Source organism: Sciurus carolinensis, chromosome 16, assembly GCF_902686445.1.
Source record: "Sciurus carolinensis chromosome 16, mSciCar1.2, whole genome shotgun sequence".
Classification (NCBI taxonomy): domain Eukaryota; kingdom Metazoa; phylum Chordata; class Mammalia; order Rodentia; family Sciuridae; genus Sciurus; species Sciurus carolinensis.
Genome location: NC_062228.1, coordinates 42,318,460 through 42,331,777, shown reverse-complemented (window position 1 = coordinate 42,331,777; position 13,318 = coordinate 42,318,460). Strand labels below are relative to the sequence as shown.

At 41.9% G+C, this 13,318-nt stretch overlaps 1 protein-coding gene across 3 annotated transcripts in view; it reads right to left on the bottom strand.

Moving 5' to 3' along the window:
- Garre1 (granule associated Rac and RHOG effector 1) overlaps nt 1-13,318 on the bottom strand; it is an 86,866-nt gene that overhangs the window by 5,177 nt on the left and 68,371 nt on the right. For all 3 annotated transcript variants that reach the window (XM_047527797.1, XM_047527798.1, XM_047527799.1), the window contains exons 9-11: nt 7,366-7,491; nt 4,734-5,767; nt 1,049-1,214 (exon numbers count right to left, since the gene is read on the bottom strand). In XM_047527797.1, coding sequence (XP_047383753.1) covers nt 1,049-1,214; nt 4,734-5,767; nt 7,366-7,491 — 1,326 coding nt within the window. The remainder of the gene's footprint in view (nt 1-1,048; nt 1,215-4,733; nt 5,768-7,365; nt 7,492-13,318) is intronic.

The following is a 13,318-nucleotide window of genomic DNA, read 5'->3' as shown; positions in this document are numbered from 1 at the left end:
CCCAACCCCTAAAAGAGCAGACCTTACCCTGCACTCATCTCAACCAAGGAGTGGTCTCTTGTCTCTCCCAGCTAAAAATTTGTAGTTTTCTTTTTTTCCCTTATTTCAAGTTTTATATATATGATATAGATATATAGTTTATGTACTATATATCACATATGTATATATAACATGAAACATAAAACATGTTTTTTTTAGATTTTTTGTTTTTTTAGTTGTAGATGGACACAATACCTTTATTTTATTTATTTATGTGGTGCTGAGGATCAAACCCAGTGCCTCACACATGGGAGGCAAGTGCTCTACCACTGAGCTACAATCCCAGCTTCATATTATATATATGTTGTTTGTTTATCACTTCCTTTTATTCTTCTCAGAAGCCTGTGGTTTGTATATGAAATTCTAGAGAAATAAAAAGTTGAGATGCTATTTTGCCATGCAGATTAACCAGGTAGAAATATGAGATGTGAAAAATCCCCAATTGTTTTTTATATAAATTAATAATTCTCTTAAAAATCTGAACCATATACCATACATTTGCTAGGGTTTTTTTTTTTGGGGGGGGGGGGGTTGGGAGGGGGGGAGGGTGCCAGGGACTGAGCCTAGGGCCTTGTACTAGGCATGCACTCTATCACTAAGCTGTGTCCCCAGCCCTGCCTTTGTTTCTGTATTCTATAATCATAATACTCCATAACTCACATGGGTTTTACAGCCACGCTCATTTAACATGGGCTTTATGCTGAAATGAGTATAAAGACCATGTTAAACACATAATGACTTTACAAACGTCATCATATAAAATTCTTCTCTCGGGTCAAAGAGTCTGTGGTAAACCATAAATTTATGCCAATAGTATGTTCAGAGGGACACATCATACCAGCTGGCATCCTACAGTCAGTCACAAAACTGATTCCCTCAAGACTCCGCTACATCACAATCATCTGGAGGTTGGATTTCAATTGCCTGACATGAATGCACAAAGGCCAAAGAGTCTCCCTTCACACACCCAGATCCCAAACTCAGCTTCCTGGCTGCACCCAGCACTCACCCTTCTGTAAAGAACTCTGGAAAAGGCCAGGTCCGATGGGCATCATCCATGGGTGGCCAGTTACCCCGGGGATTGCCAGGACGGCGACCATGCTGGGCTTGGCGCTTCTGCTGCATTGCCTGGCTCACTCCTGCCACATAGCGTGCAAACTCAGGGTCTGAGCCCACTGTGTTGAGACAAGAAACAAACGGGATTTAAGGCCAAATTCCCATCTTGTTTCTTCCCCAACATTTGAGAATGTGCTGGTCACACACACAATGAAAAGTGGTGAGGAACTGTCAGGCTCATCATGCCCTAAAGATCTGGCTGTAGACTATGGCTGTCACCCTGCAAGGTAAGCTAGGACTTTCAGCACACAGGTTTGGAATTGGGATACAGTTTGTGCAGGGACTGTCAGGAAGGGTTATACCTAGGTGAGGCAGGTTGAATGCGAAAGGAAGACAGGAAAAGGTTTGATTTAGCCATGACTAAATTTTAAGACAAAAATACTAGTTACTTTTAAAATTTCCAACGTCCTGGTGCTATGTACCTAGAGTACCCAATAATTTAGAAAATCAGATAATGACTTTGGTCAACAAACAGCCAAAAGTTATCAAAGTACCAGGGTCAGACAGAGATTATATGCCATTCCCACTTGAGCCAAACTACTATCCAGTGTTTTCCTGGATATTAGGTAACAGACTTGCTCATTCAGTTCGAAAATGACTAAGAGTGGCAAAGAACAAGAAGACATTTCAGAATGCAATAAGGGGTGGCTAGAAACATACTAGATGGAGCTGAATAAGGATATGCAGGGCAGTGTAAGTGTGGGTGGGGGAGCACAGAAAGCATTTGGAGAAGTGCCCAACGAAGATATGGGAGGAGGTTGGGGATATGGTTCAGGAGAGTGCTTGTCTAGTATTTTCAAGGATCTGGCTTCAATTCCTAGCACTTGGAAGAAAAAAAAGATATGAAGGAAAGTATGCATCGCAAATTAAGTATGACTCAACAGTGCATACTTTTTACCTTCAAACTGAGAAAGATACTAGGGCACATCCCATTACCAGTCTGTGATCAAGGACTGTCTCAGAACCACTGCATAAGGCTGTGCCTTTTGTAAGCTGCACAAATATGCACATACTAGGAAAGAAAAAAGTTTGAAATCAAGGTCTTGATCTCGAACCACAGGTGCTGTGTTTGCCTGTCCAGAGAGGCACTATTTCTAACTGTTGATCCCCAAGAGGTGCCACCTCTCATTCAAATGCCTGAAGGAGTACCCTTCCTTAATTTGCACAATAGCCTATCTAGACCTTATGCCCTAGGGGTGGGGTATAGGAAGCTGCATCAAGGACTTGATCAGAAAGGAAAAGAATAAAACTTGTAGGTCAAAGTCTAAGGGTTATAAGAGCCTCAGCAGAGATAAAGATACTAAACTGTTAAACATTTGACTGTCAAAAACTGTACAGAACCATTAATCACCAGTTGAAAAAATGTGCCAAGTCTACCCAGTTGGTGGTAGCCAGGTGGGCTTGCTCTTTTTTTTTTTTTTTTTTTTTGGGGGGGGGTACCAGGAATTGAACCCAGGGGCGCTCAACCACTAGCCACATCCCCAGCCCTTTGTTTTGAGACGGGGTCTCACTAAGTTGCATGGGGCCTCCCTAAGTTGATGAGGCTGGCCTTGTATTTGTGATCCTCCTGTCTCAGCCTCCCAAGCTGCTGGAATTATAGGCATGAGTTGGGCTTGCTTTTTCATAGCAGGGTGGAACTATTCACCCTTACATAGCTCAGGACTGTGGGTACAAGTTTCCCTAAGTTCTTCCACTTGAGGATGCACAAGTAACACTATGAGGATTTTTAGAAGATGTAAGAAAACATTTCCTTCCTTTAATACTAAGTGTTTTTGCAAGAAATTTCCTTTTCTGGTATTTATTTACTTGTACAAATATTTGCTATATTTATTAATATTTCCCAATATCCTCCCTGTGAATGGAATATATTTCCCACTTCTGTGTGCATTTTGCTCAATTAGAGAAAAAAAGCATTGACAGATCTTACTCGATCCTCTTACTAATTCTAGAAGTTTGGAGGGGGGAGTTGTTTTATATTATTCTTTTTTTTTTTCTTTGAAGTGCTGGTTATAGAACTGGGGCCTCAAGCATGCTAAACCAAGTGTTCTACCATGGGTTATACCTGCAGCACTGTTTTTTCAATTCTACTACCAGCAAAGAGATGTGTATTTTAATCTCTCATTTTCCAAAGTTTATACCACTTTTTTCACTTGTTTTTGTCTTGCTGCATTTTCTAGAAAGTTCAAGACAGTTGCCCTGGCTGGTTCCTCATTTTTACTGAAATTATTATTATTTCATTATACAAGGCACTATTTGCTAATGGCTTTTGGTAGTCTTTTTAAAAAATATTCAAAACTTTTCTATTAGTATATAACTTTGAGGGGTTTGTTTTGAGAACTGCTGAGATCTTTTATCAGATATGTTTACAGCATTTATTAAGATCAGTTTTTCTTATTTGATTGATTGAGATGTATACCAGATTACGGTACAGTAGTAGAACTCCTTATGTGAACCACTCTTAAATCCTTGAAATAAATCAGTTACTACTCTTGATACACTGCTAGATTTCCTTGGATCTATCCATATTTGTAAGTGAGATGCACATAGTATTTGCTGTTGTTTTGCTTTTTCAGTACTGGGGACTAAACCTGGGAGCATTCTACCACAGAGCTACAGCCTCGATTTTTTTTTCTTTAATTTTGAGACAGGGTCTCACCAAGTTGTCCAGGCTGGCCTTGAACTTGTGATCTTCCTGCCTCAGCCTCCTGATTCTCTGGAATTACAGGTGTGGACCACCAACTGTGACTTATATGTAGTAATCTTTTAAAGTACTTTTAATTTCTCCCTTATCTGTATTTCTAGCTCCTTTCTCTTTCCTCCTCCTTTTTCTTTCAGGCTCAAAATTGATTTATTTATTTTACCAATCTTCCAAAGATTATTTAGATTTATTTTCAATTTCTACTACCTTTTTCTTTTTAATTTACCTAATGTGGTTTTAAACCTAATTTGTCCTCCATGTTTATTTTACTTTTGTGTTTAACTTCTTTCTCAAAATTTTTAAGATGACTCTGGTGATATTTTCACACTGCCTAGACCAGGAGCTGTACTCTATGAAGAGGAGGGTGCTCCACCACCTTAAAAAAATTTTTTTTTTTTCCTCGTGATGATAGGGATGGAACCCAGGGCCTGATGCATGTTTGGCAAGTGCTCTACCACTGAGCTACACCCCTAACCTTCCACCACCTTATCAGGCACTAGAGGTTGGATAAAAAGAAGCATGAGAACACACTGTGTAGGTCAGGGAAAGGGTGCCCCACAAAGAGATGTCCACATTGACGTTCCAAGATTGGAACCACTTGAAATATGGGACTAAGAGTCAAGTAACTTCTCTTAACCTCAATTCTGTCCTCTATAATGTGAAAAATAGCTGAACTTTCCTTCTCAGTCTCTTCCTCATTATTGCTTTGCCCTCTTGCAGGATCTGCTCTGTATTTGCCTCCAGACAATGATAAAGGGTCTTAAAGCAGGATTAAGTTATTTCATTTTCATAAGTAAGGCTGTAGCAGACAGGTCAAAGAAGCTCTCAAAGATCACATTTTATGTTCAAATGGGGTGAGAAGTAAGGAGGCCTCACATACCTGCAGGATCAAAAGGCAGAATCTCTCCCAACATTCCAAAGACTCCATCATTTTGGTCACGGTTTGGCCAGGTGTTATTTCTAGGTCCCTGTGGTTTCTGTCCCAAAACCTCTGACATCACATTATCCATATAGCTGCTCACTAGACCCAAGCTATACAAGTCGGAACTGAGATCAGATATGCCAGGCCATTGACCAAGAGGAGACAGACTTGCTCCAACAGACTGTGTTGGCTGCTGGGATGAGTTATGTACCCATTTCCCAGGTGCCCGAGGTTGGGGTGAGGGCTGCTGTGGTCCAATGGGTTGAAGGAGGTGTTGGTAGTACTGGACCTGGGGTTGTTGTTGCTTTGGGGACTGTTGCTGAGATGCCAGACCTGGCTGGGGTGTCAGACTTGTGTGTGCCCCAGCCTGTGGTGGCCGTGGTGGAGGGGGCGCTGGCAGTGATGGCTGCTGTGGATGCATGGCTCCTGCCTTCTGCTCAGTCACCAAGGCTGCTGCAGCAGAATTACGCCTTGTCACCAACGGGGAACCCTGATGCGACTGGCCCATATTAAAGCCTGAGAGAAAATCTATCACCTCCTGCATTTCCTGATCAGTTGGTAAGTTCATACCCTTCTCATCCTTGCCATCATCCCCGAGCAGGAAGTTCTCACGCCTCTCCAGGAGAAAACCATTGGCCATTTGATTAGTGGAATTCTGAGCTGACTGTGAAGGGTCTGTAGTCCTAGGAAAATTACCAATGTTCAAAATGCTTTGTAACCGTGTGTCAATATTACCAGGCATTTTGGCCTTCTCTTCTGAACACCCAGCTATGAAGACGTTTTTGGAAGGGGTACTTGGGATGGAATAATTTGTGCTGCCACTAGAGCTGGTACATGAAGCTTTCTTGGTGAACCTAGATGTCAGTTTGGAGAATGTCTTCTGCAGGCCACCTGAAGACTTGTTTCCATTTCCAGAAGGCAGGTCAGCCTGATTCCCAAAATCACAGATCTCCCTTTGAAGCTGTATCTGTATGCAGGGTAAAGCTTGTTCCCTATTTAAATGGGGGTGGGGGATGGGGAGTGAGACAAATATACAAATTGGTTAATGAGATGGATAAAATGGACTTTTTTTTTTTGGCAGTACTGGAGACTTGCACATACTGGGCAAACAAACACTCTACCACTGAGCTACAACTCTAGTCCTAAATGGACCTCTTTGCATTTAAGAAAGATAGGCTCCTTAGCGTAAGTGAAAACCTGGGTTTGATACCCAGCATTGCCAAAGGAAAAAAAAAAGGTTTTGAGAACAAAAAAAGACCTCTTTGGTGTCAGGTTCACCAAAAATGTTAGAGTTAAATAAATAAATAAATAAATAAACAAATAAATAAATAAATAAATAAAATGAACATCCAAGGTTTTTGTTTTTTTTTGTGGCGGGAGGAGGGAGGTACTGGGGGTTGAATCGGGCACTTGACCACTGTACTGCATCCCCAGCCCTATTTTGTATTTTATTTAGAGACAGGATCTCACTGAGTTGCTTAGCACCTCACCATTGCTAAGGCTGGCTTTGAACTCGCCATCCTCCTGCCTCAGGCTCCCGAGTCGCTGGGATTACAGGCATGCACCACCATGCCAGGCCACCCAAGGGGTTTGAGTGTATATATTCTATAGTGTCTAATAGATGGCTGTGAAAATGAGTAACACTGAATTCTGGCCCAGGAATTTGAGTGAAACTCTTCTACTATAAAAGCAAGGCTAAAGGTGGAGATGTAACAGCAAGGGGCTCTGTACCTGCAGGATGGAGACTGAGAACCAGGCAGACCCATCAAAAGGATAACGCATAAACCCACACAGCAGTGTGGGGGAGCAGTACAGAGAGGAATTGGGGATACCGTGCACTGCTATTATCAAATGGATAGCTGTTGCTTCCATTTCAAAAGCAAAAATGCTTTTGAGCATTTTTTCCTGTACTAAAAGAGAACACTATAGATAGAAAAGGCATGGGGTGGGAGCTGAGGCAGGTGATAGCTGGTATAATCCTGGAGAAATCATTTCACTGTTCGGACCCTCTGTGTACTCATAAGTTAACAGAGAGGAGGCATAGCCAAATGTTCAAGATCTCCACTAGTTCTAAAATTAATAATTCACAAAGAGATTTTTCAACTGTCAGCTGTCTACAAATAAAAGTAAATTTTGTGAAGGATATAAGTAAATTTTCTAAATATTTCTCTGCTCTTAATTCACAAGGAGAATATGAGTTGGATTAAAAGTCCTCTTGATGGATTTACTCTCATGATAAAACAAATGAAGGCAAAGTGTTAATCTGGATAATCTGGGTAAAGAGCAATTCTTGCAACTTTTCCACAGGGTTTTTTGTTTTATTTTGTTTTAGTACTAGGGACTGAACTCAGGGCCTTGCACATACTAGGCAAGTGCTCTACTACTGAGCTACACCCCCAGCCCAATCTATAGGTTTGAACATATTCCAAGATAAAAATTACCCAAAAGTTCTCTTTCTTGCCTTATTTACCCACATACTATCATTGACATGAGCACACATGAAATTATACATAGTCACACTGTCAGTGGGTGTGGACCCAAAAGCAAACCACTTGCACAGCCAATTAAAGCGACTTCTAGGGACACCAACCTCCCAGCCCTCCAGCGGTTTATGTCTAACACAGCTGTGTAAAGCACATCCACCAGACCCAAGGTCTTCTCAGGATCGAGGCTTCTCTGCAGCAGAGACATGGTAGCAGGGTCTTCTTTCAGGCACCTAGGCATAAATCAGGCTGCATTAGTCTTAGTGCACTTTTCTGCAAAGGTGTTTGAAGAAAATCTCATGGAAAAGGCTACAATTTTTATGCACTCTTGGCATCCAGTAAAAAATCATTAATTATAAAAACAATGAGAGAACAACTGGGCTAACATTGGAACTCACTGCTCTGCAAAAGGGGGAAGAAACAATAGAACATGGGATCTTACAACATAATAAGAAATACAGATGCTCCTTGACTTATGATGGGGTTACATACTGATAAACTCATCTTGAGATGAAAACAGTATAAGTCAAAAACACATTTAATACACATCTAAAGAACATCATAGGGGGCTGGGGAGAGAGCTCAGTCGGTAGAGTGCTTGCCTTGTAAGCACAAGGCCCTGAGTTCGATCCCCAGCACCCAAAAAAAAAAAAAAAAAAAAAAAATCATAGCTTACCTTTGTCTAGCCTATCTTAAACATTCTCAGAACATTGATATTAACTTCCCACTGGACAAAATCATCTACCACAAACCGGTTTTATAATAAAATGTATAATCTCAAGTACAATTTATTGAATACTATACTGAAAGTGAAAAACAGAGTGGTTGTATGGGTACACTTTCACACCACTGTAAAGTTGAAAAATCCTTAAGTTGAACAAATAATTTGGAGATCATCTGCCTATATGTGGTCTCTGCCTCCAGTTTCTGACACAAAGTTCCTAAAATTCTTGCTACTTTCTAATTGGGGTGCTTGGATCAGCTTTTATCCTGGTATCTGGTCTCTGACCTTTGTCCCTGACACAGAGTTCCTAAATCCCTTAGAATTTCCTGTGTGACAAGATGTTTTCTGGTTTTTTTTTTTTTTTTTTTTTTTGGGTGCTGGGGATCGAACCCAGGGCCTTGTGCTTGCAAAGCAAGCACTCTACCAACTGAGTTATCTCTCCAGCCCCTGTTTTCTGTTTTAATGAGATCACTTCCCCCCACCCCACAGGTGCTGGGGATGGAACCTAGGGGCACTGTACCTCTGCGCTATATCCCTAGTCCTTCTGATTTTATTTATTTGTACTGGGGATTGAATTCAGGGGCACTTAACCACGAAGCCACATCCCCAGTCCTTTTTTGTATTTTTATTTAAGATAGGGTCCCCCTAAGTTGCTGCTGGAATTATAGGCATGTGCCACCGTGCCTGGCTTTGATTTTATTTTTGAGATAGGGTCTTAGTAAGCTGCCTAGGCTGGTGCTGAACTTGTGATCCTCCTGCCTCACCTTCCCAATAAACTGGGATTACAGGTGTGTACCATGCCTGGCTGTGATATCACTTTTGGTGGGCTCCTGGGTAGCTTCAGGATAGTGGCCTGTCACTACAAAGACCAAGCCATGAGGAGAAGATTGTGACTTTCAGCCTCTATCCTTGGGATAGGGGAGAGGGGAGAGGGAGAGCTCTGGACTGAGTCAGTCATCAATCATTCCTACATGATAAAGTCACCAAAAACTCCTAAACTATGATGTCTGCAGATCTTCCATGTTGGTGAACACATCAAAATGCTAGGACAGAGGCATACTTAGGGCCTAGAGGCTCTGCACCCCTTCCTGTATACACTGCTCACTGTGTCTCTTCATCTGGCTGCTCATCTGTATCTTGTAATATCCTTCATAATAAACCAATAAACATAAGCAAATGTTTCCCTGAATTCTGTGAACCACGATAGCGAATTATTAAACCTACGGAAGGGGTTACAAGAACCACAATTTGTAACTGGTAGGCTGGAAGTACAGATAAAAACCTGGAGCTTACACCTGGAGTCTAAATGGGAGGCAGCCTGTGGGCTGAGCCTTTAACCTGTGGGTTCTGTGCCACTCCAGGTAGTTAGTGTCATCATTAAAATGTAGGATACCCAGTATTTGCAGAAAACTGGAAAATTGCTTGGTGTAGGAAATTCACCCATTAGTGTCAGAAATGTGTGAGTACAGGACTTTATAGACCTCTATGGATTACTATCTGTGTCAGTCTGTTGAGTAGGAAAAGAAAAGAAGAACCTGGTGAAGGAGACACCTTCAGGAGCCCTAATATCCTCTTACTGTCCAATACCCAGGCTAACTATTCTCTTTGCTCTGATGAAATTCTGTGGTCTGGCAGAGTTATCTGCTCCTCTCTAAACTCTTCCATAATGCTTCTGCCCCTCCCTTCCTCTACAAAACTGCACACCTGTATCTCAGAAAGTGAGAGTCAATGGAGGAAAAGCATGCTCAACAGTTTGCAACCTGGACTCACTGCAAATTTCAGGCAGGCAACAAACATGAACTTCATATAAATTAATTTTACCTCTTGTTAAGATGACTATTTCATGCCCTTCTCCTCTCCCCAGTGATCTGACATCCCTGTTACCTCTTCCATTCTTACCTATTTCAACTTTCACTAAGCTGAGAAAATGCATGTTAGCAGGAGATCCACCTCACCTTCACTTTCTGGTAATTCCACTAGTTCACCTGCATCTGTCCACACAGCCTTCCTGTCCTACTGTAAGACACACCTTGCTTTTGCCATAGTTTAGCCCTCCAAATGAGTGCTGAATGCTGTGTGCCCTTTGGCCTTCCCAAGGATCATATGATCAGCTTAAGACTCCCCTGTGGCACCCCTGAGTCTAAGAAACCAGACTCCCTGACCACACCCTCAGCCCCACATTTCCCAGGTACTGCCCTATTTTTCTACTCCCCACATGAGTTAATGCCCTGTCTTTTCTTCTTTACCTCCTATTCTCCTTTCACTCCACTCCAATGCAATTTTATACCTTAATTTAATTAGAGGGTTTTCTAAAAATATTTTTTTAGTTGTCAATGGACCTTTATTTAATTAATTAACTTATTTATATATGGTGCTGAGAATCGAACCCAGCACCTCACACATGCTAGGCAAGTGCCCCACTATTGAGTCACACCCCCAGCCCTAAAACAGGTTTTTAAAAGCCAACTTAGATCTTGCCAAAGTCAAGAGTTGCTATGGTTTAGATAAGAGGTATCCCCCAAAAGCTCATGTATGAGACAATTCAAGAATGTTCAGAGATGAAATGATTGTATTATGTGAGTAGTAACCTCATCAGTGGATTAACCCCCTGATATGGATTAACTGGGTGGTAACTGTAGACAGGCAAGGTGTGGTTATAGAAAATAGGTCATTGGGGGCATGTTTTTGAGGTTTATATTTTGTTTCTGGTGGGGGAGTTCTCTCTCCCTGTTTCCTGGTTGATATATCCTAAGTTGCTTTCTTCCGCCACACTCTTCCACCATGATATTCTGCTTCACCTGGGCCCAGAGCAATGAAGCAGGCTATTTACTGGCTGAGACCTCTGAAACTGTGAATCCCCAAAAATTGTTCTTGTCAGGTAGTGTGGTCTCAGTGATTTAAAAAATAATAATAAAGCTAACTAAAACAAGGATCTCCACTTTAATATCTCAGCAACATTTTGTAATGTTTCTTTCCTCCCAAAAACATTATCTTTAGTGCCCCAGGCTTGCTCCATTTTTCTCCTACCCAGAGAGTTCCTTCCTGGTCTCCTCTGATGACTCCTCCTGCCCCCTACTCCTCACCTAGCACCTCTGTATGGCATAGTGCTCCTGCTTTTTGTTCTCTCTCCCTAGAGGTGACCTAATCAGTACAACTCTGAGTACCCCTCCCTCCAAAACCATCCTGATTTCTACAGACTTCTCTAGGATATAATTGACACAAATGCCCATTCCAAAACCTACAAATCATCTCTAGCTCCCTCACATCTTACAGCCAATCCATCACCAAATCCTGAGAGCTCGTCTTCTAGAACATACTTTGAATCCAGGTACTTCTCACTACATCTTTTATTGCTGCTTTGATCCAGGAAACCACCACCTCCTGTCTCAGGAATAAGCTTCCATCTAGTCTATTTTTCTCTACTCCTGCCCCTCCAAGTGTATCCTTCACACAGCAGCCAGAGTGAGCTTCCTATAAGTCAGATCAGATCGTATCTCCCCCTACTTAAAACCCTCCAACAGGGGCTGGAGTTGTAGCTCAGTGGTAGAGCACTTGCCTAGCAGCATGTATGAGGCACTGGGTTCAAACTTCAGCACCACATAAAAATGAACAAATAAAATAAAGGTATCAAAAAAAAAAAAAAAATCCTCCAACAACATCTCATCATGAATGAAATGAAATCTAAACCCCTCACCATAGCTCTTAAGGCCTTGTGTGACCTGACCCATCCACTTTGTCCCTAAAAGGCTGTTTTGTTCTCTGAGTGGGTTTACCCTTGTCTGAGGACCTTTATTCTTGCTGCTGCATTTGCCTGGACTGCTCTTCCTTGAGATCTTAATAGGGCAAACTGCTTTTCGCCATGCAGGGCACTTTCACTAAGAGGACTTTTTTTTCCTTTCCTTTTCTTTTTTTTTTTTGTTTTTTCCTTTTTATTTTGGTGCCAGGGTCTGCTTAACCACTGAGCCACATCCCCAACCGTTTACATTTTTTCTTTTGAGACCAGGGTCTCACCAAGTTGCTGTGGCTGCCCTTGAACTTTTTTTTTAATTGTTGACGTACCTTTATTTTTACTTATTTATACATGGTGCTGAGAATTAAATCTAGTGCCTCACACATGCTAGGCGAGTGCTCTGTCACTGAGTCACAACCCTAGACCCTGGCCTTGAACTTTTGATCCTCTTGCCTCAGTCTCCTAAGTTGCTGGGATAACAGGTATGTGTCACCATGCCCAGGCAAGAGGTCTCTTCTGAGAGAGCACGGTTTACCAAGATGATGCTGTCAGCCAGTTTCTGGGCAATCTGGGAAACAAATGTGAAATGAGCACTTGTAAAGCGATCCTAAGCGTGTGGCAGTACCACCCAACATGACTTGGCTCAAGAAGAAATGTATCTGGGGATGAGAGCTAGACAGCCTCATAAGCTCAAGAAACGGTACGCAATAAGGCAAGCTCTGCCAATGTCCAAGCAGACCTCAGAGGCCAAGGTTCAGTGCACCTAATTCTCTCATCCTGAGTCACTGATCATCAGAACATACTTGCTATATGTTCTCAAGCTGACTTTAGGTTGTAATTTGACTTGCCACTGATTCTGCCCACTAGATCATTTGCTGGTTGCTGGTCATTGCAAAATGGAGCATTATAGTTCCTGGTGATAATGATTTCTCTTTCTGGGGAAAAAAATACCAACAAATTGGCATTTTTATTTAATTCATTAGTCTTGAGAGCTGATCAATAATATGCCCTTGAGACTAAACCTGATCTGTTGACAAATCACCAAGACTTGTTTAAAACTCTTCATCTGTACTTAGATTAAAAACCTCCTAACTCCCACGGCCCTTCAAGTCTTGATTTGTTCCCCCTCTTTATCACCACCATCTCTAACCATGCCAGTTTACTCCCCAGGCCTTCACATTTGCTGCCTTCCCCATCTGCTCTCAGTATGGCTAGCTCCTATCAAATCAAATATTGCATCCTCAAAGAGGCCCTTCCTGACTGACCTCACCATCTAACAGTTCCCTCTTTTCCTCGACCTCAGTTATTCTCTAGCATATAACATCACTCTCCTCATTCATCCTTCATACACTTGCTAGTGCTCAGAATCACTTCTCTCTTATCTATTTATTTATTTTAGTTGTAGATAGACAAAATATCTTTATTTTATTTATTCATTTTTTGTGGGGCTCTGCCTCTGAGCCACAACCCCAGCCCCTCACTCCTTAGGCTTACTAGCATTACAATTTGAGTTCTATGAGAGTCAGGAACCCTGTCTGTTTTGCTCATGATTAACTTCCCAGAGGACAGGACAATGCCTGGCAAATAGCAGGTGCTGAGTAAATAT